Source organism: Musa acuminata, chromosome BXJ3-7, assembly GCF_036884655.1.
Source record: "Musa acuminata AAA Group cultivar baxijiao chromosome BXJ3-7, Cavendish_Baxijiao_AAA, whole genome shotgun sequence".
Taxonomy (NCBI): domain Eukaryota; kingdom Viridiplantae; phylum Streptophyta; class Magnoliopsida; order Zingiberales; family Musaceae; genus Musa; species Musa acuminata.
In genome coordinates this window covers 1800364-1825663 of record NC_088355.1, presented here as the reverse complement: position 1 = coordinate 1825663, position 25300 = coordinate 1800364, and the positions used below count along the sequence as shown (strand labels likewise).

At 39.2% G+C, this 25300-nt stretch overlaps 3 protein-coding genes and 1 long non-coding RNA gene across 6 annotated transcripts; 2 read left to right on the top strand and 2 right to left on the bottom strand.

The window, feature by feature from the left end:
- Positions 1-636: 636 nt before the first annotated feature.
- On the bottom strand, positions 637-3368 carry LOC103990857 (cytokinin dehydrogenase 11). The gene is made up of 4 exons (XM_009410139.3): positions 2661-3368; positions 2249-2524; positions 1527-1789; positions 637-1327 (listed from the first exon to the last, which is right to left on the bottom strand). Exons 1-4 carry the CDS (start codon positions 3366-3368, stop codon positions 988-990), a joined length of 1587 nt encoding a protein of 528 aa, XP_009408414.3. The 3' UTR covers positions 637-987.
- Positions 3236-4889, top strand: LOC135642067 (uncharacterized). Its single transcript, XR_010497861.1, has 2 exons — positions 3236-3374; positions 4598-4889. It is a non-coding gene; the product is annotated as an uncharacterized LOC135642067 (long non-coding RNA).
- Positions 4890-12118: 7229 nt separating this feature from the next.
- LOC103990858 (protein BIG GRAIN 1-like A) lies at positions 12119-13360 on the top strand. The gene has a single exon (XM_009410141.3). The coding sequence runs from the start codon at positions 12162-12164 to the stop codon at positions 13224-13226; it is 1065 nt and encodes a 354-aa protein (XP_009408416.2). The 5' UTR covers positions 12119-12161; the 3' UTR covers positions 13227-13360.
- A 2250-nt stretch (positions 13361-15610) lies between these two features.
- LOC135585152 (chromatin remodeling protein EBS-like) lies at positions 15611-25290 on the bottom strand. 3 transcript variants are annotated; one of them, XM_065159161.1, is made up of 5 exons: positions 25004-25290; positions 24578-24920; positions 24412-24480; positions 19264-19402; positions 15611-15842 (listed from the first exon to the last, which is right to left on the bottom strand). In XM_065159161.1, the coding sequence occupies exons 1-5, from the start codon at positions 25074-25076 to the stop codon at positions 15816-15818; spliced, it is 651 nt and encodes a 216-aa protein (XP_065015233.1). In that variant the 5' UTR covers positions 25077-25290; the 3' UTR covers positions 15611-15815. The 3 variants fall into 3 exon arrangements, with proteins under 3 accessions (XP_065015233.1, XP_065015234.1, XP_018684846.1); XM_065159162.1 differs by having other exon boundaries at positions 25014-25290; XM_018829301.2 differs by lacking the exon at positions 19264-19402.
- Positions 25291-25300: the final 10 nt, after the last annotated feature.

The following is a 25300-nucleotide window of genomic DNA, read 5'->3' as shown; positions in this document are numbered from 1 at the left end:
ACGATTTATCTTTGGTTAAAAAAAATATTCATCATATAAATTTTATATTTAAATAATAATTATTATAATAATGATGTATAGGTACACTTGGTAATCGATTAGATCGATCGAGGCATTGCTTTTATATTTTTAATGCAAATAAATAACCAAGTATCATCTCCTTAAAATAACCTAATATCTTGTAACAAGTCCAGCCTTTTGGCGACAGCCTCAAAAGAGACAATAGCCATTGGTGCAGTTCCCAAACTCTAGATTCTAGCAGTACTTTTAGCTTGGAGCTATCTTAATGCATTACGAGCCATGACATGGATGCAATCACGGATCAAAGACATCTTCTATCGAAGAAGACCAAGATACAAAAGATCAATGATACACCGCGTAGAGACCATACCTAATCCGATGCAAAAGGTCACACATGCTCAGCAGTGTGGTTCTCAGTGGAGAAGATGATTGGGTGAGAGTGAGTGCCCACGAGGCACATCAATCATCAGGTAAGTAGGTTAGGAGAAGGAAAGCGAGGTTGGCCAATGGACAAGTGCGACGTCTGCAACTTGGATTTGGAGGATCTCCGCCCATCCAGAACCCGTCCCTCCACTTGAGGGTGATGGAAGAAGGCATGCATCGTTGACGAGTTCATGGCGTCAGAACACGCACACATGGATCGATCTCATGATCGCGGCGAGCCAATCGCTTACAGAGATTTAGAACTTGCGCTTCGGCCATGTATAAAGAGCCGTAAGAAGAAAAAGATGGGAAAAAGCAAACATCACCCTGTGACAGGCCACCACTAGTACTTTTCCCACCACCACCACCACCACCACCACCACCTTCACCACCACCCATCTCTTCTTTCTCTCTCTTTCACCGGACCCAGACCTTTTATTTTAGCTTTTCTTTATCACGTTCTTTTTCAGATCATCATCATTGACGACTGTGCACGCCGGGCCACTTCCGTCAGCGTCGTGGATCGAGATGGCCATCTCTGCTTCAGGAGGCGGATGCTGCGACGGCGGCGGGAGGTCGGGCCCGGGAGAAGATGGTCTGTCCCGGGGAAAGAATGGCCATCGGATCGTACCGCCTCTTGCGCTCGATGAACCGGGTCCAGTCCCCGTCGAAGTGCCGCGCCCAGTCGGCCTCGCTCTCGTAGTGGGGTATGTACACCTTGAAGTCGTAGCCCTTGTTCCGACAGTGGCTTAAGATCTCCTGGTTCTGTGCCACCGCCTCCTTCACCGCCGCCTCCCCCGCCTGCGGCGTGACGAAACGCAGTAGCGCCACCAGGTAGAACAACTCGCCGTCAGGCACCGCCACCGACATTCGCTTGTCCCACCTTCGCCACCACCAACAGGAAGAAGTTTAACGAAAGGGAATCAAGCTGAAAAAGACTCTGTATGATACGTCAGGGCGAGAGCAGCAAATCTACCATACCGGAAATGGCAACTGGGATCTCTGTACTCACCTATAGTCCCCATATCTACCATGCCGGTCATGAAAAGAAAGGACGAAGAAAGGATATCGCATGCACTCACTTGCTCCGGCGAAGCGGGTACACGAGCATGGGCCCGCCGATGCCCCTGCTGAGAACGCGCTTGAAGACGGTGCGGTCGAAGTCAGCGATGTCCGACGAAGAGACGAGGAGGTTGAGCCAGGGATGTGGCGTCGCCCACGTTCCGCTCGCGCGCGCCTCCTCCTCCACGCGTCCGACTCGCGACAGAAACTCCACGTAGCTCACGTCCGCCGCGAACTCAAGCCCCCTCAGGTACCTCAGCGGCCGCAACATCTCCTTCGCCCGCTGCCAAAACAAAAGTCATCAACACGCAAACAAACAGAGGAGCAATTAAGAGAGGGGGTTCACCGCGGCGCGGATGAATGAATGATTCCGGACGGGGACAAACAATCGGATACCGCTCACGGGTGGGCCGGAGCGTGTCAGTGTCATTTAAATCTCTTTGCTGTACGCACGATATCGCGCGAGATTATTCGTGTGCGGCTTTATTACCAAAGACGAGTCGAGGGAGATCAGTAGTTTTGGCTTCGGTGGAGGGCGTCGGCGTGAGAAAGCAGCGGGTCAGGAGATCCAACGCGACATAGACGCTACAGGACAAAGGGGCTTTCGTCGTCGGGAAGAAGAAAACGTACAACAGACAACTCGCTATTAGTGATGGTGTTTCCATACGTCGACGACAGAAGAGAGGTGTGTCCGTAGTGACGATGATGGATATTGGGGCGGTTGTGCAGAATTATTGCTTACCTCGTCCACGTTGTCGGCCTGTATGTGGTCGTAGTGGAGCGCGAGCTCGAGGCAGTAAAGAATGGGGCTCGAGTCGGCCGGGATTCTGGCCGGGTCGAAGGCCGAGCCGGGCGGGATGGGCACCGAGCTCCACCCGCTCACTGGGTCCGAGGCGTCGTTCCGAAACACGAACCCCTCCACGTAGTCGAACGCGGCCGAGTCGTCCCGAGTCACCAGCCACTCGGCGTCCCGAGCGTACTCGTCGAAAGCCCCGTAGACCACCCTTATCCATCTCACCTGCGTCGACACAGTAACAATCGATGGGTATATGTAAGAAAAATCAGAAGAAAATGAAAATTAGCACAGGAAAGAGAGACGATTGGTTTCTGAGAGGCGGATGAAAGGATGGGGGGGTGGGCGAACGGCATCTCACCATTTTAGGCGCCGGGACAAGGGGAATACGAGCGCGGGTGATGAAGCCGAACTGGCCGAGCCCGCCCAAGACAGCAAAGAAGAGGTCGGAGGCCGAGGACGGCGAGCAGACGAGTCTCTCGCCGTCGCCGGTTACCACCTCTAGCTCCGTCACGTTGGCCACCTGAGGCCCGTGACGGAAGGCCTGGCCGCTGATCCCGCCGTTGGACAGAGTGCCGCCGACCGTGAGACCCAGGTAGTCCGTCCACGACACCGGCGCCATCCCGTGGTTTCGGACAGCCCAACTCAGGACCTCCGCCCACAGCGCACCGGCGGGGACGTCAACGGCCGCGGCGGTGCCTCCGCACCGGACGATCTCCATGGCCGGGCCGAGGGTGCGCATGTCGAGGACGATGCCGCCGTCGGCCATGGCCTGCCCGCAGACGGAGTGACCGTTTCCGCGAGCTGCGACGGTGAGGCGGGAGGACCGCGAGGCGAGAACGACGGCGCCGGCGACGTCATCGGCACTGGAGGGCCTGAGAAACCGGGCAGGCTGCAAGAAAACCATCCCGCCGAAGTCCCTGGCGGCGGCGGCGGCGACGACGTCTCCGGTGGCATCGCTATCGAGTGCGCGGAGGATAGAATGGTCGGGGTCGAGCTCGACATCGCCGTCGGGGACGAGTCGCTGCTGCTGCTGCTGCTGCCGCTCAAGATAAGCTATCATCATCATGTCGTGGTACGTATCGTATCCTATGGTTGCTTCGCTCGTCTTTATTAAAGAGTTTTAGGGGGATGGGGTGGGGGACTTTATATAGAGATAACGGCGGCTTTCATGGGACTTTATATGGATCACACACAGCTAACGGCGACGTCAAGAAGGACGTCATCTAATTTTCTGTGAATATTCCAAATATGGCGGTCATTATTTATTTATTTGCCATTATAACCAAAATCTTCAACGGTAATTTCCAAAAAATAGAGACCTCATCAAAATAATTGTTTGGCTATGCGTAATTTAAAGTCTCCAAATTGGTTAGATGTTTAATCTACTCGAGAAAGGATTCAGCTGGTAATTAATCGTAAAAGATGGAAATGCGTAGCGATAAATAATTATGGCGATGCATAATTTAAGGCTCCAAATTGCAAACGTATCTGATGTTGTCGGATACTGAGCGGGTGTGACTGACTTTTAGGGCGTGTAGGATATTGGTTTAGGTGGGAGATGACCACAAACCGATGTTAGTATATTTGGATGGGAACAGACATGAGAATAAACAATGGTTTGAGGGAAGGGACAAATCATTCACGTATATATATTGTACATATATAAAATGATTCAGATCTCACACCACATTCGACGTCACAAACCACGATCGAATGGACAATCGTTTCCTTTTTCTTTTGAACATCATATGTTATATGATATTTTTCTTTTCGATAGTAAATCCATAGTACTCGTGATAGATAGATACATCATCATCAGCAGCAGCTACAACAATTTCAATATTAGAAACATGAAATCAATAGTTAGTTCCAAGATGTGTCCTTGTATCATCCATCCATCGTCGATTGTTGTTTGGATGCTAAGTTAGACGAATCCTTGGCCTCTTCTTATGGTCTTTTTCGTACTTGGAATCACGATGACAATAATATTAACATTTGTAAATGATCAAAGTATTTGAAACTAAATAAGAAAAATGAGTTGTTGTGCTTGGAATTGATCGTTCCGATTCATTATGATGTTATAATTATCAGTGATTACTATGTATGTATGTATATATGTATGTACGTAATGAAAATATGTAACATATAAAAGCATAAAGAGTTCATTTCTTTTTGTGTTTTTATTTCTTTAGATAAACTTAAAAGTTTCTTTTTTTTTTTTTTGGTGTTTTCTTTCTCATTTTTTGTTGCTGCTTGTTGTCATCTTCCTCCTTTCCTTTTTTTTTTTTGGTCCAGTGAAGAAATGCATGTGGGAATGGACGTCTGTCTGGGAATCAATAATTCAAGCAAGTTGGGGATGGCAACGTCGATATCTGCCACCAACAGATAACAATTCCTCTTCCTCCTCCTCTCCTCTCATCTTCTTTTCCATGTTGGTGGTGGTGGCCATCTGCGATGGATGATATAACATGATGGAGATGAGCCACATCAACCCATAAAGTCTTTAAGTGATCAATATTTGTGGAAATAAAATTATATGTGCCATCCAATCCAAAATTATAGTGAAGAAATTTTATTTTTATTTTTACTATTTGTATATAGACTTTTGCTAGGATTTCTATGTACTTGTTGGATAAAATTTTCTACTTATGCTTCTTAAATATAGTCATAGACATATCCTTTCAAAAAAGATATAATAATTATATGGGTCAATTAAATAGGATAGTTGTAGATAGATGAATGGATCTATAAGAGAGATAATTAAAATGGTAGGAGTTGAGTTGATGTGAGAGGTGAGATGTAGTATGTGGAGTATATATTGAGTGAAACAAAGAAGATTATCTCTTCCATACTATACTCCTTCATCTTATTAACATACATTTCTCTCCCTATCCCTTGGATGACACCATGAACAATTATTTTATTGGGGTTGAAAGAACAGAAAAAAAAAAAAAACCTAATTCTTCTCCTCTAATCTATTGGAGAAACCATGCTATCAAATTGAAGAATCACAAGTCTCCCTTGAGTCAAATCAAATGTAGAACACAGCAGACTAATCTCAGTGGAATGGTTGACACCTAAAGGTGGGAGTTCTTAGCACAACCTGCACTCTCCTCTATTTATGTATGTTTGGGTGATGAGCAGATGATATCATCATCACTTGTGTAGATTGGTAAGAGTTTGGAGTAAGGCACCTAACTCTGCTGATCACATAGATAGATAAACTTGTTTACTGATCCAGATAAACTTTAATAAGAAGACAGATCAATGCCAAACATGTCCAAGTTGCCATTGTTATGTTTTTAGTGTTCCTAAAAGGAGCTAAATCTTGCTTGCTAATTTAATTTCAGTTGTGTTGTATGTAATTAAGAAGAATAAGCCCCTCACATCCAAGTAACAAAGAACATTATACAAGCATGTTTAAGGCTCCTACAATCCTCAAACATAGTAGAATTCATGCTTTAGCTGATTTATCTTGTATACATCAAGAAGGATCGTATTAATACAAGGGTTTGAAAAGGATTAATGTAAATAGTGTCAAACTATGAATTAATTTATCTTCGTGGCCATGATGGAAATATAATGGCCTCGGTTTAATTTTATTTTCCTTTGATGTTGCTCTAATTAGAAAACCTAAAATCTTAATTTTTATAGAGGACAAATAATATCTTGCTTTTTGATTGGATGGATGGTTGTTATCGAGTATTTTATTTTCTCAAGGAGAAAAGCCAAAGAAAAAGAGAGACGAAGATCAATTCTATAGTTGAATTATACTAATATGTTCATATATAGTTAATGAATTATACTAATAAGTTCATATAGTTGATGATGGTGGATTCTAAGTGGAATAGTAAATATAAATAAGAAAGGAAAAAAAAGACTTGAGGTGGAAGAAGGAAGCAATTAAGGTCTATCCTAAAAGATAGACCTTTAAGATTTATCCTTTTCCTTATAAATATTTTTTAAGGTCTATTCGAAAAGATAAAATCATATAAGATTAAGTACGACGGAATTTTTTTTGGTAAGTATCAATTATGATGGATGATCGACACGTATATTGAATTTTTGAAACATATTTGACATGATAAGTTTTGATTGTTCGACTTGATGATGAGGATCCAATCATAATCTTTTTCTCGAGAATGTCACTGACGTAATTGGGTGAAGCATCGAAATCATCCACTTGGTGCTTACAAAATTACGACAGGGGCATTTCCAATCAAAACTAAGTTTAAATTTAGATTGAAAATAAGTGGTGCATATCTCTCTATAATAGCATACGTAAGACATTTTATTATGTGATAGAGAATGACATAATTAGGTGAAGCATCAAAATCATCCACTTGGGACTTACAAAATTACGACAAAGGCATGTCCAATCAAAACTAAGTTTAAATTTAGACTGAAAATAAGTAATCCGAAGGTGCATATCTCTCTATAATAGCATATATAAGACCTTTTATAATGTGATAGAAAATCATAGATGATTAATTAGGTAAGAGAGAATTAAAAGAATAATTATGAATCTAAAAATATTTATTTGTTTGGGAATCAAAATAATTAATACAAGGGTTTGAAAAGGATTAATGTAAATAGAGTCAAATTATGAATTAATTTATCTTCATGGCCATAATAGAAATATAATGGCCTCGGTTTAATTTTATTTTTCTTTGATGTTGCTCTAATTAGAAAACCTAAAATCTTAATTTTTCATATGTCCATTTGGAACGAGTGTTCCATCCATAGAGGACAAATAATATCTAACTTTTTGATTAGATGATTGGTTATTATCGAGTATTTTATTTTTTTAAAGAGAAAAAGTCAAAGAAAAAGAGAGATCGAACACCAATACTATAGTTGGATTATGCTAATAAGTTCAATGATGGAAGAAGGAAGCAATTAATGTCTATCCGAAAAGATAGACCTTTAAGGTCTATCTTTATCCTCATAAATATTTTTTAAGGTCTATTCGAAAAGATAAAATCATATAACATCAACTATGATGGATGATTGACAAGTATATTGATTTTTAGAAACACAATTTGACACAATAAGTTTTGATTGTCCGACTTAGAGGATGATGAGGATCCAATCATTATCTTTCTTGGGTGAAACATCGAAATCACCCAATTGGGACCTACAAAATTACGACAGGGGCATGTCCAATCAAAATCAAGCTTAAATTTAGATTGAAAATAAGTAATCCGATGGTGCTATCTCTCTCTAATAGCGTTAATAAAACTTTTATTGTGTGATAGAGAACATGATGTGATAGAGAATCATAGATGATTAATAAGGTCCAAGAGAATTAAAAGCATAATTATGAATCTAAGAATGTTTATTTATTTGGGAATCAAAATATCAATCTTAATATTTTTTTTTGTTACAAAGATATTAATCCATCAACCCATATCAATGGACAATTAAACGTTTTATGGCATAATTTGTCAGTGAGATAAGAATAAGCTGAATAATAAAATTATTATTATTTCTTCAAATAAACATTAACTATTTGGATATATTATTATGTAAAACAAGGAAGAAACGTGTGAGTCGAGTAAGTCTTTAACGCCACACTCAACCCTCATGTTGTTCGACGTCAAATCTAACTTTTTTCCTTTCCTTTCTAGTTTAAATATGGTCGGTCATACGGAGCTTTCGAGGAAGAAGTCTCGAGTCATAATCCACACCATTTCCGGTCACAAAGAAAAGAGATAGATCGACATCATACCACACTCTCTTCCTCCTTCCACCCAAAGTTGTGGACATATGTGTGCATCGACGTGTCGTCGTACTCATGCATTCTCGTTGTGTCGAGTTTACGGCTTTCTCATCATATTGTATCCAACAACCAATCAATCATGATGGATCCGAATTAAAATAGTATATTTTTTATAGGAAAAAATATATTTATTTTAATCTTGATTCAATGCATGATGGCATACTCAACAAGAATAAAATAGACCCAATATAAAATTTATATTAAAAATATATTTTACTTAGATGTATCGTAAAATATTTTATGGAGTTAAACACACTATTATAAAAAGGTATTATAATAATTAAGATCGATCAAGTATTTGAGCCTTTTCTTTCTAACATGTTAGACTTTCTTTCTATGCGTACGAGATCAAACTAAATCAATCTTATTAGAAATTATTGACATCCATAGTATGTATCATCAACTTTGATTGTCGAGCATTTATTTAGAAAACTATTACTAGCATTATTACATCATCTAAACTTGAACAGACGAGTTTGCTTGAGAAAGATATATCTTGTTTCCATGGAAAAGATCGAAAGATGATATCGATGGGATGAGTCAAAAACTGATCAAGAGGTCAAAGATGCTCACCAAATTAATTTTCTAGTATTCCTCTATTTTTATTTCTCTTTGTCATATCTTTCTTTTATATATATTCTCTTTCTTGGAGGATAATTTTTTTTCCCTTTATTAAGTGCCTTGTAAAATTAGATTTCCAAATTGCAACCTCTGTTCATCAACATTTGGTAGTTTAATAAGAATTTTTGAATTTAAAAAAGATTATTCCCATGAATGCTTAGTTGGACAAAATCAGCATATCAAATTTAGGCTCAATCATATGTCATTATCATGAAGATTGATTGAGCAAACCAAAAAAAAAATCCTTCAACCACAAAAAAAAAAAAAATCTAATTTCAAGCTGAATATTTGAAAGATGTGATGATGTGTATGATGACAAAGATCCCACATCAAACTAGAATATATAAGGAAATCAACGAGCCATCAAGCCTTCACAATGTGCTAAACAAGTTCTTCCCATGGCTTCAATGAAGTCTCTTCCATTTGATCCTTTTGATTTATGCTAAAATAAATAAAAAATTGAAGAATTAGAACCTCCCAAAGAGCAAGAAGACATCAAAGTTCCATATGATCCTAAAGGCCACATGATTGAAGATTCCACTCTCAGATAAAAGAAAAAAAAAGTTAGATATTTATTTATGTTGATCTTACAAGACATTTATCTATATTTTGTAATCTCAAAATGTGTGATATTAGGTATTTTGTTCCTTAATTTTAGACTTAACAAAACCACAGAAAACTTTACAGGATGACCTCTTGGAATTATATATATATATATATATATATATATATATATATATATATATATATATCTAAAATTAAAGTTCCTAATCTAAATAGAAATTGGACATCAAAGAGAAGTTGGCGAAGTCCCTTTTTGCCTAAGAAGACCACTCGTACTAATTAGGCCCATTTGAAGTGTTTTGTAGCTGAATTTGGATCAGAATAGCTTATGGAATCGTCTGAATTGAGTTGGCCTAAGAAAGACGTCCTTTGAGATAGGCATGGAGCTTTTGTCACCCAAATCAAAGATAAAATTCAAATAATCATAATCAGTGAAATTATAATCCTTAAGATCACTATCAATCTAAATTTTAAGCTGCTTTCGATATTATCGAAATAAACAAAAGTGTCATAATCTTCTTCACTAGAGGATTTATCATCATTGTCACTTACTAATATAGCTCAGATTAAATGTTAATATGATGTGCGATATGGTTCAATAGTATCTCCTCGTCGGTATTGTTAAACTTAAACCATTTGTCTAAGACATTTATGTCGAACTTAAATTGAAATGTCACCAATCAATTAAAAATAGTTAAGAATTTTCATTGCAACAATTGCTTGTATTCCAATATATATATATATATATATATATATATATATATATATATATATATATATATATATATATATATATATATATATATATATATATATATATATATGTCAAATAGATATCTTAAATTCTTATTATATTATTTATATTTTTCATTTGAAGACATTGTTTATATTTATATATTTCATTTGCTTAATAAAAAGTACTATATATCATTAAAAATATGTTCATTAAATCGTCTTTCCAAATCGTATGCATTTAAGTTGACCACAAACCTAACAATTATCCCAAATAACATTATTATCGAAAATGATTCTTACATCACATCCTACAACTTATGGTTAAGAACACCCTTAACTTATACCCTAAATTATCTCAATCCGTATTAGTGTCTAATTTTTCCCTTATATGCACCTTATATTTTTTAATTACTTGTTTAAGCTTAACAAAAATGATGATTGAGTACGTTTCACACGGCTCTTAACATTTTTTTTGTCCATGTTTCTTAAGCTATCATCAAAATATAAATAAAAAATAGGGAATATAAATAAAAAATATTGTTCACTGATGTCCTTCGTCAATATCTTTACTTTCGTATTATATATCATTTTAATATTTTGACACGTTTCGTTGTGGTGTTTTATTGTTCTGATTAGATTTATAGTTAAGAATAGTGTGATCACGGCGATAAGACTGAGAATAGTTAAGGTAGAGGATTCAATTATCATGAGGAAGAAAACCGAGTGAGAAAGATTGCTCGTCAGAGTGACAAAGACTATTGATGAGGGTAATAATGGCGATAAGACTTGGGTTGACGTCAGCTGTTCCAGATGACGTCTCGGTGGACCTGACACCACCTAGTCAAACGAATCGGAACGTCGACCGAGGCACATTAAACATCCTGCTCAGGCTCGGTCCTACACGCCACGCCAACACCAGTGTCAAACGCTACCAGGAGTATGAGCCTGCCCCTTGCAAGCCGGCACATCAGGAAATAGTAAGCTTCCCTATAAATATCATCGCATTCTAAACGGGAAGGGGAGGGAGGAGGACACCAACATAGATAACAAACTCCCTGCAACTATTCACTAACTTGATCATCGGAGGGGTCGGGCCAAGCTCTCCTGACCCGACCTTTGTGCAGGTGCGAAGCCGAAGGTCCCCACAGGACGCGCAGGTGAGGAGTTCTTGCTCAGAGAGATAGCGACCCCATCCCAATCGGAACACCGGGATCGACCACCTCAGCAGTCTCGAGGCACGTCCCAGGGAGATCCTCGTCATCCGGACCCGAACCAAGCCGCGTCGATCCCAAGACCACGGCTTAAGGTTGTTTACACTAATAACTATAAACATGAGGGATAAGACATTCAATGATAACATGCTTGAAGAGAGCCTTACGAAGCTTATGAAGCCTGTGGCCACTTTAAGGGGGACATATGAGAAAGTCCATCATTGAGTCAGAGTGAGAAATACCGTGGGCTTGGGTAGAAGGCCTTTGAGTAAAAAAGATACGAGTAAGGAGAAGAACTTTGATGACGATATACGGTGGTGAAAGAGGAATCTAATCTATAACAGTAGAATATTAATTTGTTTCTATAGTTTCCAAACTCATATATTTCTTGATATAATAATTATCATATATTTCTATTTATTCTTATCAAATGAGGGATTTAGCATCCCTTAAATTTTTATTAATGAGATTGGTTAAATTCTCTCTCACCTTATAAATAGAGTTATAGGTTATATCCCAATTTAGAATTAATAAAGTTTATTCTTCCTTCTTTTTATTTAAACCAAATAAAAAAATTATTGCTCAATCATGTCCTTAATCACTTTCTTTACTTTCGTATTATATATCACTTTAATGTTTCGACGCGTTTCTCATGTGCTGTCTCGTACTATAATTACATTTGGTCACTCCTCCATTTATATAATCGATTTGGATGACATTTAAGACGTATTACGTCTTTATCATCACCCTCCGGTGAGATGATAGGTGTCCGAAACTGTATGGTTGAGGTATTATCCTCCGTCCAAGTGACATTATTGCATTGAGATTATTAGTTACACTTTACCGACGGTGATGGGACCAAATCGAAGCATCTCCTGGTCCTATAAAGGATGATTGAGCAGAGCCACGTCGAGGAGACACGGGAGAACGAGAAGAGAGAGGGACGATGGAGGGGTGGGAGAGACCACCGCACCGTCGCAGCCGATCAAAGAACGCGTCGTTCTCCTCTTCTCTCCTTGACGCCATCTACCGCTCCATCGACGACGACGACGTGGATAACAGCAAAAGCGGAGAGACGAGGGGCGGAGTACCCGACCGCTCCTTTTCCCACAGGAAGCAAGTGGAACCGGTGACGCACTCCCGAAACGGGAGCAGAGCACCCGTAGTGAGCGAGCTGGCGGTGAGCCGTGCCGGCGTCACCGACTACTACCGCCGCAGCCCTTGTGGCGTCGGCACATTCGCTCCGACTTCCAGCTCCTCCTCCTCCTCCTCCTCGTCCATCACCCCTAGAATCAACGCCACAGGATTGTTCTCATCGTCAGACGGTGAGTCCAACCAGTCGGACCGCATTCCTCGGCTCGATTCCCCTGCCACGAAGAAGAAAGCGAAGCCCAAGTGCAGCAACCTCCGTAGCGGGCTCCGGGGCCTGAGAAAGCCCCGGACGACGTCGGACGCAGCTGCAGCGACGTCGCCGCGGGAGCGGCTGGTGAGATTTATAATCGCGCTCTTTTCCGCCGCCGGGAGCTCCAGGAAGCCTAAGATCACCGTCCCCTCCGCCGCGGCGGCCAAAGATGGGGCCCGAACGGAGGAGTCGACGACGACATCCACCTCGGCTTCGAGCTGCATGGGTACGTGCCTGAGCAAGGCGTCGGAAGCGTCACGGCGGCAGGCTGCGGGAGCGGAGAAGGGGAAGAGGACGGTGCGGTTCTATCCGGCGAACGTCATCGTCGACGAGGACTACTCGCGGCCCTGCGGCCACAAGCGCCTCCAGGACGGTGCCGCCAATGCAGCGGCGAGGGTGAAGGAGCTGCTAAGGCCGGGACGGGAGGAGGAGGAGGAGGACGACGACGCCGGGGGGAGCGAGTCAAGCTCGGATCTGTTCGAGCTGGAGAATCTAACGGAGGTGATGGGGGAAGGGAGAGGGGGAGGAAGGTGCAGGGATGAGCTCCCCTTGTACGAGACCACCAACCTTAACAAAAATCGGGCCATAGCACGAGGTTTGATCCTTTAGGAAAAAGATGCATCAGAAATAAAACTCCAAGCAATCAAAGAGAATAAATAGTATTATATGTTTGTAACTCTTTTCTAATGATAATTATAAATAGGAAAATCAAATAAAAAAAGCTTATTGCTTTTGTTTGAACATATGTTGATCGATAGAAGGAATAGTGGAGTTGTTCTTATGTTTGAGCTTTCGGCAGCGGCAGATGCATGTGATATGTTCCAAAGAAGACGGTCCAAAGTAAATGATTGGGAAGAGCCATATGTTTGTGCCTTCTCCTCCTGTCACATTGGACTTCAATGGAGCCACCACAGGTGCTATCTTGAAGATTGATATGGAAGATTGAAGGTACTGTTCTTAGCAGAGGAGGATCATTGAATCCAGAGTGCATGATGCCTCATCAGGGAGGTTTTTGTGTGTGTGTGGATTTGAACCCTACCAAGTGTTAGATAACCATGATATGACTGCAACACTAGTGATTGATATAGTCACAATAAAATTAACAAAGATACATATGCTAATCAAACTCACTATTAGTCCACACGTACTCCACAAGCTCTCGCAATTCTCCATTTGCATCGATGGCTCGAGAGACCTTCTAACAACACAAAAGAACAACATGTATAATATAATACTCTACCCGCAAAGACGAACAACATGTATCGAACGAATCGGACGTCGATTGGGTCATTCCGACTGTGCTCTCTCTTTCTCCTCTCCAAAGTTCAATCCACCAGCACGAAGAGAGGGAAGAGAGTCGGTAGTGTCGCCTAACGGGATGGACCAGGAATCCACCACGATGATTCTTCTCGTCACGTCCTCCTCTTCCGATGCACAAATGGAAGGCTCTTCCTCCACTCCTTCCAAGGCGGGGTTTAGGAAAGGTAGAAGAAGAACGCTTCTCTCCACATGGAAAGGTTCTTTCTTTTCTCATATCATATGCGTACGGTTGGTGAGTGCATGATTGCATGGTTTCAGTTGGTGGTATGTATGTATATATATAAATGTACACAATGGTTAGGAAGTGGCTTAAGACAACCAACCCACTAAGCGAGGGAGGGGTTGACGCCCTCTGTATCTTCTCCCTGATCATCTCATATCATTCCTTGTATGATTCCAGCTGCCCCACCCCATGCAGTGGAGGAATCCTTTTTGTTCTATATAACTCTACTTGCCATGTATTCTTCGTAGCTTTGATTAGGACGACAGTGTATCTATCACCTTTCGTCACCTAACCCACTTGAGCCGAAATAGGATGTCCATAGTTAGGATTCTGATGGTATGCTAATTAGGTGGTGAGAAAAGTTCAAGTCTCTGCATAATTACATGGATTTGGACATAAATATGACGAAATTGAATCTACCTGATCTGAATCGTTTGTGAACGATTAATTCATGGATATATATAATATGCTAATTTTTCTTGTTTCATCATGTTGCAGATTCAAATTTTGAGATCTCCAGAATGTAATATTTGATCATCGAAGACCAATTTTTACATCCATTTCTATCCATCTTTTGGATCTATCATGGCAGCAAAAAAAGAAAAAAGGGATTTATATTTTCATGAAATTTCATGAGCAAGAAAGAAACATTGGTCTTAACATACCAAGAACGCATAATTTGAGTCTTGAGACATTACTAGAACAGTCCACCTCACAATGTGGTGACAATCGGGCATATATTATTTTCTCGAGTTCTCCGAGTAGGGGACTCGGAATCCGACCACCCACCAAATGTGGATGATTGAGGAACAACAACTCACGTTGCTGTGACAGCAATTGCTACTCCAGCTAGCATTTAGTTAGGCAGGCCAGCGATTTGGAGATTCCCCAAACTCATCGTGCATGCATGCATGCATGCAGTAAGGGAGCATAAGAACAAGCCACGTCGGCCGCCTTCTGGGCGAATGAACATGACATGGCCAACGCTGACGCATACTGCGTGCTGTTTTGGTACGGAGGCCAAAAATCCATTCCCTCCAACTCCAACTAAATGTCACAATTGCACTCAGTAATCATTGTGAATGTATTATTAAGCATGCCTTCATTTCATACATCTACTTTTAACACATTGTATAGTGAAAAATACTCCCTCTTAACACACTGTAAACCAATCCATTTATCACCTTCTGTAAGCTAAGCACGCAGCACGATCACAGTTATACATGTCACTATAAACGAACATTCATCTTACAGAGATTGGAGGTAACGAAAGCATCAAATTTTGTCAGTCAATTCAACAAGAGCATCGGTCGCAGCAAGTCAGATTTCCAGTAGGTACAGCTGCAAGAACTTTACTGGCATTTCAACCGTATCTTAGTATTAAGGGTTGGCCTTGAATGAATCATATAATTCATGAGATGTTCTCTTAATTAAGTTAGGTAAAACATAGTAGATCCAATCAAAAAGGGGGAGAACACTCGAATTTAATTTCTTAGTACAAATATTACCACCTTGAACTACATATGTTCAAAAACATGACATGGTCTTTTAAGCAGTCCATTTACCTGCACTGTACAATTTCATGGCACCCACAAAACGACAGTTATCCTTTCATAAAATGAATACATCCTCAGCCAAATCTACATGATTACCAGTTACCTCTTCCGCCTCTTCGGTTCAGCCTGCAACAAGTAAATCATAAAAGTAACTCAAGGATCGAATAAATTTTTTGACATAAAATAAATAATATTATTTGCAACCGTAAAATCTTTTTTTTATGATACAGAGTTATTTATTTATTTTGCAATAAATATGTCACACCTAATCTTCAATATGTTTCCAATTGGCTTCTATAAAGTTGAAAATTTTAAGAAATATTAAGCTACAAGGATCTTCTGGCATTTAATAATTTTATTTTCTCATTGTTTTATAATTTTCTAATGTGTTGTTAATTCCCAATCTTGCCAATCTGATTCAAACAAATACTGTCGATTGCCTCTAGCTGATCCTCATATCAGATGCAAAACTTGTGAACTATGGACTGAAAATTATTTACTGAAATGTACAATTATATGAACCTTTATATGACTATTAAATCTTGATCAATTAAATAACTTTGATTTTTTAAATAGTGGACATAGCAGAAAGACATTTATTGTATGAGTTATGCCTGTCACCATGGGTTCTAATATACTAGCTCACTAGTGCCCATCCTTGCATCACAAGTGAGCTTTAGTTCACGCGACCAGATATTAGATGATATCTACCTCAAAGAATGGATATCTAACTGTCAGTCGACCTAGCTACAACTATGGGCAGAGACTCGTAAGTTCTGGAGGTATGATTTCTACGTTCAACTCATTCTAACTTAAGCACGAAAAAGGCTCTGCCACAGAAAACCCTAAAACCCTCAAGCACTCATTCTAACTTAAGCATGAAAAAGGCTCTGCCACAGAAAACCCTAAAACCCTCCAGCATAGGCTCATAAAACTGGGTCAGAGGCCATGACGAGCCGAGCTACAGGGTTGGAATTTCTGTCATGGCTCACAGAACAACTTTAATAATGTGTGAAACAAAGGTTATAAACACAAGTATCTTCATCAATATCTTTATGAACCAAAACATTTTGACCCATATGGTATGATATGCCTTGGTACAACAATAAAAATACTAAAAAAAATTAATATTTTGGTATCAATGGGGACAATCAGTTTTTCATAACATCTGAAACAATGCACTACATAATCTCAACTCAAAGCTATCAATATGCTCACTAACTGCAAACGAAAATCATGGTACCATGATTATAATGGGAAGTCGTAAAACACATGATGGGAATGAGACAGATCATCTAGGTGTCTTTTTAGACTTTATGGCTTTGAAAAATATTTCTCCAATTTATATCTCCCCTTTGACTAGCACCAAGATCCAACTATTAAATCCTACAAACTTTTGTCACACAGGTTGCATGTTATAGGCATTATGGTGAAGAGTACAGTTCCGTATAATTTGTTGAACGTTATAGGCATTACAATAAAGAAACATGCAGCATCGAAATCAATTCAACCATATGAACAAGTGGGAAGACGTAGGGGGCAAACTATGTATATGTAGAATCTATAAATGATCAACTTGCTGCTTTATTTATTTGATCAGGTTACCGACCATTTCTATGCCAAAAACAAAAGAAACATCGTCTTCAAGGTAAGTTCTCTTAACTGTTATAGGAATTCTTGAAACGATTTCATATCAGCCATTATCTCGAGTTCACAACAACGCTTCAACAATTTGATCATCCTCGATTTCAGTATCAGGTTACTAACACAGACTTTAAATTAAGTTTCTCATATATCAACATATTTCTGAGCAAATTTTGAAGCTTCTGCAGGCCTAAAAATGTCAGATGAAACAAATTCAAAGCAAATGGCATATGTCCGGATTTTTAAGCAAACTTGAATCAGCTTCAGTTACTCACATTGCTAAGCACATGTGATTCAGTTTCAACCAACTTAGAAGAACACTAACTAGTTTAAGAAAATATAAAAATTTGAAGGTTGCAAAGACTTCTGTTATCTTTGTGAGCTTAATTTACACAAGCTATAAAGTAAAGAACACATGGAAAATCTTATCAAAATTTGAACTAAAATGTCCAAGCTTTAAATTTGATCAGAAATGGAAAGGTATAACAGTAACATGTTTAAGGGAATCATTAAATTTAAATTGTTTTGTGCACTGAATTTCCTCCATTACACAATCTTAATCAAAGTTTGTAAAATAAAGTCATATTGTATGCAAACTAAGCAATACTACCCAAGAATCATAATTTTGTACTGTACCAGAGTTTCGAGCGTAGCTCAGTACGGTACGATACAGAGTACTGAGCAGTACACCAGGGTGTACCGCTTGGTGTGTGTGTGGGTGTACCCAAGAAAAAGGCGATGTCGCCTCCTTTTTTTTGCCTGTGTGGGGAGAAGAAACTGAGGTTTCCTTCTCCTCGCGCAAAAAAGGGCGATGGGTGACGTCGTCGAGGCCTCGTCGCCTAAGACGAGGAGGAGGCGATATCTCATCTATGACGTCCGACGAGGGAGGGCAGCGACGGATTGGGATCGTCGGGGGAGAACAACGCCGGATCTCTAGGTTCTCCCTCTTCTTTCTTCTCCCTCGACTAATACCACCTAGTAGTGAGCGGCAAAGGTCGAAATCAATCGTCATCGACTGATTTAGGGTGGTAACGGGACGAAAGTAGCCTCAATCGACGGTACCGCTCGATAGCAGGCAGTCTGCATACCGGTTTGCTGGCGGATTGATACGTACCGCCTGATATGGGCGGTATTATTTAGAATTAAAATCCTTGATATTACCAATGTGATTCTCAGTTATTACTTCATTTCTAAAATGGTTCATGAATGAAACCCTTCAAAATTAAGCTTCAGGCTTATCCTTGAGTGATGTGATGCAGATGTACAAACTCAGTAGTGACAAGTAGTACTAGTAGCTTATTTTATCTTTTGTAGCTACATAAACTATTATTTTATTTTTAAAAATAATCAGAAACCATGTCATGTGCAGACAAATATTCACTAAAATAGCACTTCTAGAACTCAAATTGTCCCTAAATTTGTTTTTCTGGCTTTTGACTTTTTAAACTTTGATCTCATTGACCTTACTATATAAACTGTGTAGGTGGTACAGTCCAAATCATAGGAATTACAAAACTGAAAATAACAGTTATACAATTACATCTAATTTTGTTGTCATTTCATAAGATGAAAATTTAAGGACATAACAAAAACTTTAAATGTTGTACCAATAAACTAGTGCTGGAAAAGAAATTTCTAACTATCACATTTATGGTAATAAAAATGTCATATATATAGAAAATTTCCAAGTTAGAACTAAACACATCCACAGTCTAATGCATATTCTACCATGAGGACATGTTCATGTTAGCTTGGTACTTGACTTCTAAACTACCTCAAAATCAGGAGTCAATGTTTGCATAATAATCAATTTATGCCAAAAAAACCTTGTGCACATATTTAGTATATCAAACAAGTACACATCAATCAAGAATTACGAGAAAATATGTAATGTTGACATCACCTTGGGCTCATTAATTGGCGAAGCTGGAAAACCATTCATAGATCTTTTAGCATCATTCTCAGAATCACAATCTGAGCACAGAAAGTGTTCTAATTTTTTAGCCTGTTCAATTGTCATGCCCATACAAGATGGATGGAACCTGTTCACATAATCATATCTAAAGTCTCACTCAAACAAATGAACTAATTTAATTTTAGTAAAAAAGGAAAGCAATATGAGTAATGGCAGCTAAAGTTTTAGAATGCAAAGAAGCAAAAAGATACAATTCCCATTTACTGTTATAATGACTTCATCCTAAGCACTGAAATGGTATGCAACCACATGATAAAATATGAAGTTTGTAACTTATACATGCATCACATTACTCGTTAGATGATGTGTTTAGTAGTACATACAATGAAAAAAAAAAAAACATATCTTGTGATGCAAGGATTAAAATATCATACCGTATCGGAGCTTTAAGATTTGCTCGATACGGTACGATATTGTATACCGAGCGATATATTTCGATATACCGCTCTGTCACGAACAAATTGTATACAGGATGTTCGATGTAATGCTTATGTATGTCTGTGTCTTTTGGTTTATTCATGCTTTGCACAACATGTAGAGATATGGTCGAAGGTTTAACAACCCCATTTTAGTTGAGTTTGGTGGTTGTTTTCGGCTTGTAAATAAAGATTGTGTCATGTTGACACTTGTGAGAGATTTCGATCTGTAGAGGACCATTTTGGACCCTTTGTTGTGCAACCGTTCAGAGCTTGTGAAGCTTGTTTGTAATTTGCATTGGCTATAAAGTGTTTACTGAAATGATTGCTTGTGGATCCCGAGCGGGATACTTTCTTTAACTCGTTTTCTCTTTTGTATGTCCTAAGGGACTATAGGAGGTTTCGGTGAGACATTTGTGAACGGACACGCAAGGGTGTCGCACGACATAAGCAAAACCAACTAAGTGCGTGACAGCTCGGTATATATATATAACCTGCTTGATGATTAACAAAATCCATAAAAAAACTCATGATTGTCAAACCTCAAAGAAAAGCACTACAACAAATACCGTCAGACATCCTTACATAAGAACATCATATACGTGACTGATATAGTATGGGACAGATCAGCTTCAGATCAATGTTTGCAGAACTTTCACTTAGCACATAACCCATTTAGATGATACAATTCAAGTTCTGAATCTGCAAATCAAGTGTGTATCTTCAAGACGATGATGAGCAGCTTATCACATTGGCATTTTGTAAAACAATGTACAAAATTTCTGCCCCAGAGACATCCCAGTATTTTAAATAAAAGTCTATTCTTTGTGATGGCAAGAAGCAAAATAACATGGAAATTTTAATAAAACTATTCAGATACCACACTTAGATAGAATCAAAGAGTTAAATCGTGGACACAGACTTGCATCGGTTCAAGAATGACACTATCAAAACAACTCAACATAATATGATTGACTGCATGCAAGTATTTGATCAGCCCAGCACATCACCATTACTATCATATTTGAATCCATGACAGAATAAAAATACTAGCATCTAAAAGAGCAAAATTGTATGCAAGCATCACAATAAATGCACCAATATTTTGATCCGAGGACTGCCATACCACCCGAAATGGTACGAAACAAGTACCAGTTGAGGTGTGGACAGCCCCTGGTTCAGACGGTCCGATCCAACTCATATTAAAAAAATAATAATAAAAGGCTAAACAGTTTTTAGGGCTCACAAACACGAGCCCTCTTCTCACAACGCTGCTGCTGCCGCCGCTGCCGTTCACCGGCATCTATCTCCCTGGTACACTCCTCTTCTCTTCCTCCTCTTTCTTCTTCTTCTTTTTTCTTCCTTCTCCTCCATAGCTTCCTCTTCTTCCTTCTTCCTTCTTCCTTCACCACCTCCCCTCCTTGCTTCCTCTTCCTCCATTTTCTTCCTCCTCTTCCTCCTCCACCTTCACTTCTTCCTTCCTCCTCCATTATGATGTCTTCAAAACAGTGATACATACCGGTGCCCCATGAGTCGATACACTGGTATCAACAGGTACATATTGGTCAAACTAGATCACAGAAATGGATCCAGTATCCGAAACTGCAGTCGTTGCTTTGGTCAGCAAACAAACTTGGTTATATCACTCATAGAATCAAATTTTGGTTGCATCAATCACTGAGGACCAGTAAATATGAATACGACCAATGACCAGTCATATAGTAAATACTTCATTTTTTGTGAAACTAGACAGTGTGGTCAATATGCCAGTATCATATTTGTCCAACTGATTACTGAAACTGATACTGGATCAAGATTTAAATCCTTTGCACCACTAGACAAACCTTTATTAGAACAAAGAAAGTTCCAAATTAATCATCCATTCTAACGCACAGTAATTCTGTTCATTAAGTATATTCATAACGACCACAATCAGAAACAAGAATCAATCATAATGATGGATAATTTGTATGATACTTCCAGCTCTCAACATGAGTCAACTAATGTGCACATCCCAACACATGGTCTCTCAAAATAAGATTTAAAAGATGTGCAAACAGACAATGAGAAGACAAGATATTGCAAACTATAAAAGGAAAAAAAAAAACCTTATTGGTAAAGAAATAGTAGAAGAAAACTAAAAAAATCAAGTCCCTATAATGTCATGTTCACAAAATAGGAAGGCAAAAGGTTTACAAAGTTCTTCTGCAAGTATAATGGTGGAACACCTTAAGTGACACATCTAACTGACATATAAAGGCAATTGTTAAAAATAAGAAAAATAAATCAGGAAACCTTTTGTATTGACAGTAATATATATTGAGATTGGCAAGGATGATATGCGCAGGATTGACAGGATCGACTGGATCAGTTAGAGACAAAACTGAAATATTACATCTTAAAATTTTCTGGGATCCATAGATTGAAATCAAGGTCAATGTTAAGGCAAGTAAGCTTGGTAGGCTGTGGCAAAAACTTAAAATTTATGTAAACCATCTCTTTTCTGAAAATGAGGACACAGAAAGACACTATTGTGTGCTTTAAGATGCTGCTGACTGAATTGCTTATGCCAAAACTTCTAAAGAAATGGTCAAAAGATTTATCAACTAAGAGACATGCCACCAAACAAATGGGTCAGCAACTTGTTGCTCCTTGCCTGGCTTACAGCGAAATATTACACTGAAATCTAGGTTGAGCTCACGGCATACTCTAAAACACCATCATGCGCATGTAGCTTAATTATGGAGATGCAAGATGATTGTGTAGGAAGAAGAGAACAATTTTGTGTGGGTGATTCAATATTCTACAAATGATCCTAATTCCACAGAGCATGATGGTATATCATGTTACTAAAAATGATAAATCAAGAAAACTAACATGTCCTTACAATAGCCAAAAATGCTAATTTTGACTGGTTATCTCAGGTGTCAGAACATTGAACCATTTGCACAAAAAAAAAAAAAAACAAGGGAAAGAAGCATTAGCACCAAGAGAAGTAAAAGCAAAATAGGAAGGGAAAGTAAGAAAGAGATGAGGAAAGAAAGTAAAAAAGAGAAAACAAACTACTAAGTTTTAACTCCTTGTATGCTAACTCAATTATCTATCTCATTTCCCTTTTGATCAAAGGAAGACATTCTCTTTTATCAGTTGGTCTCTTGTCCTTTATTAAAAAATGGCTTGCTTTAACAAAAAAATGTTCTAATGTGATTTTTTGTATCATATAAATCTAAAGGATAGTAGCGAATACAGAGATCATAAGAAATAAGTAGGTTGCATGTTCTAACAACCATTTTTTTTAAGAGAAGCAAGACACATGCCTAAGGCATGCCTACCCTCATCCAAAGAAAACCTGAAAACTAAGCCTCATGAATGAACTTAGCTTTGAGAACTTTATGTAAAAGGTTCAACATGAAAGCGGCACAATATGACACACATCAAATTAGGGAAATCAAATACACTATTCTTTGATTATTTCTGACTAATTTCAAGTAGCCCATGCCGCCATGCAAACAATCTTTAAATTCAATAGGGTTTTCACATTGTTTTAGCTGGACTAGTGATACTAAAACATAAATGCAATAAGAAATAATGACATCAGAACCAAAATATTATATGAATAATGGCATATTTTTTAATCTACCAGGGACCTAAAACTTTTATTTATATATAAATATATATATATATATATATATAATTAAATTATTGCATTGCATGAGGCATGAAAGGACTAATCTATCAAGAACACATCAGAAATGGTAGTTTAACCACAAAATGAAGATACAAGGCTGAAAGTAAAATCTCAAATTTTTGCAATAATAAAATACACAGAAGCAATCGAATATAGATATTATGAAAAGGATTTGTTATTATATGAATGAATATCTTTTGGATCATCTCAGCCAAAAGATACTATTACCCAAGCATATAAGATTTAAATGCTACACCCCATCAAATATTATAGCACACACAATTCTGTTCTATACCAGACTTAACACACTAACGATGATCTTAGTACTTTGATAAAATACAAATACAATTAGAAGATATTGTTGGGAGAAATAGCCTGAAAGTTTAAGTTAATCCATTAGCTAGAAAAAAAATAATGCAATTCTTCCTACATGAAAAAGAGAAGACAAGGCACCAATTGTAAATTTGAAGTACATGCCACTACTAAATGTTGGTAGTGAGTAGTAATTCTCTAGTTTAATAAAATTATATATACAACTATTAATGAGTGAGATAATTACCGGAGATGAAGAACGAAATACTACTCAGGCAATCAAGCAAGGCAGTTCATTGTCTAAGCAATGTGCATAAATTTTGCTTGGTGCATTCATTCCAGTACTTCTCCCAAACATCAAGAATCTGCTTATAGAAATCAAAGAAGCAGCACAATACACAGAACTAGCTAAAAGAATTTCACATATGAAAGGCCAACTGGAGAACTAATAACAACATGTTAGTCATAGTACTTCTTCACAAAAACAAAGGAATAAAGAACAGAAAAGGCATGTTGATATCTTAGCTGTAGCTGGCATATTTAATGTTTCATAACTGAATAAACCAAGGAGTCAGAATACAAAGTCCATCTAATCTCACTGCAATTAGGGAAGCAATAAGGAGCAGCATAGGATGAAAGAGCAACTACAAGTTTGCTTACCAGTCCTTGCATCCCTCACACTGGACCATGAGATCATCAGGGTTGTAAGGCATCTCACACTTGCAGTACCTGAAATGCAAGATGACACTCGCTTAATGGACATACAATTACAACAAAGATAAGATCAAGATTATGAAGAAAGAGAACCAAAGCAGGCAAAGCCTACACGGCAACACGATCGGGAGTGAAGGCTCCGGTGGCCGCCTTGTACTCGAAGCGGCAAAAATAGTCCTCGGCGCCGACATTCTCCAGCTTGGTGTAGTTCTTGAAGGAGTGGACGATGCACTTGCCCTCGATGGTGTGCGCGCTCTGCATATCGTAGTGATCGGAGAGGAACAGCTCCTTGGCGCCGTGGAACTGTCGGCGGCCACCGATCGACTCCTCGGGGCGGTAGTACCACCGCACCCGCACCCGGACGTTGTTGCGGTGGTCCGCCTCGATCTTCTCCACCCGCGCCACGTACGGCGGCTTCTCCGACTCCGCCGGCCGCATCAGCACGCAGTCGCTCACTACGCCCCCCGACATTATAAAAAGCCAAAACAGATAAATGGATCGAACAAGGCCGCGATTAGCACACAAATCTGGAGAATACCTTTGACGACCTTGTTGGTGCCTTTGATGGTGTAGGAATCGAGGTCCTTCTTACCGGGCTTGGTCTTGGCCATCAGCTGAAACCTCTTGTGTGATATCAAATCGAACAACTTGCTGTCTCCTGCGTTGATGATGGGGAAGGATAGCTTTTGGATCTCCTACTTTGGTGGTGGGTGTAGAGAGAGAAGATGGGAAGGATGGGGCAATGGAAACCCTAAAGTGACGAGAGAGGAGAGAGAGAATACTGTGCGGTTTCGCCCAGACAAACTGAAGTTGGCCTCCGTGAGAGTATCTGGTC

Coding starts and splice junctions, on each gene's coding strand:
- LOC103990857 (XM_009410139.3), bottom strand. CDS start 3,368: ATGATGATGATAGCTTATCTTGAGCGGCAGCAGCAGCAGCAGCAGCGA. Junction 2,525..2,660: donor TTGTCCCGGCGCCTAAAATG/GTGAGATGCCGT, acceptor GTGTCGACGCAG/GTGAGATGGATAAGGGTGGT. Junction 1,790..2,248: donor AGGCCGACAACGTGGACGAG/GTAAGCAATAAT, acceptor TTGTTTTGGCAG/CGGGCGAAGGAGATGTTGCG.
- LOC103990858 (XM_009410141.3), top strand. CDS start 12,162: ATGGAGGGGTGGGAGAGACCACCGCACCGTCGCAGCCGATCAAAGAAC.
- LOC135585152 (XM_065159161.1), bottom strand. CDS start 25,076: ATGGCCAAGACCAAGCCCGGTAAGAAGGACCTCGATTCCTACACCATC. Junction 24,481..24,577: donor ACTCCCGATCGTGTTGCCGT/GTAGGCTTTGCC, acceptor CTTGCATTTCAG/GTACTGCAAGTGTGAGATGC. Junction 15,843..19,263: donor CGCCAATTAATGAGCCCAAG/GTGATGTCAACA, acceptor TACTTGTTGCAG/GCTGAACCGAAGAGGCGGAA.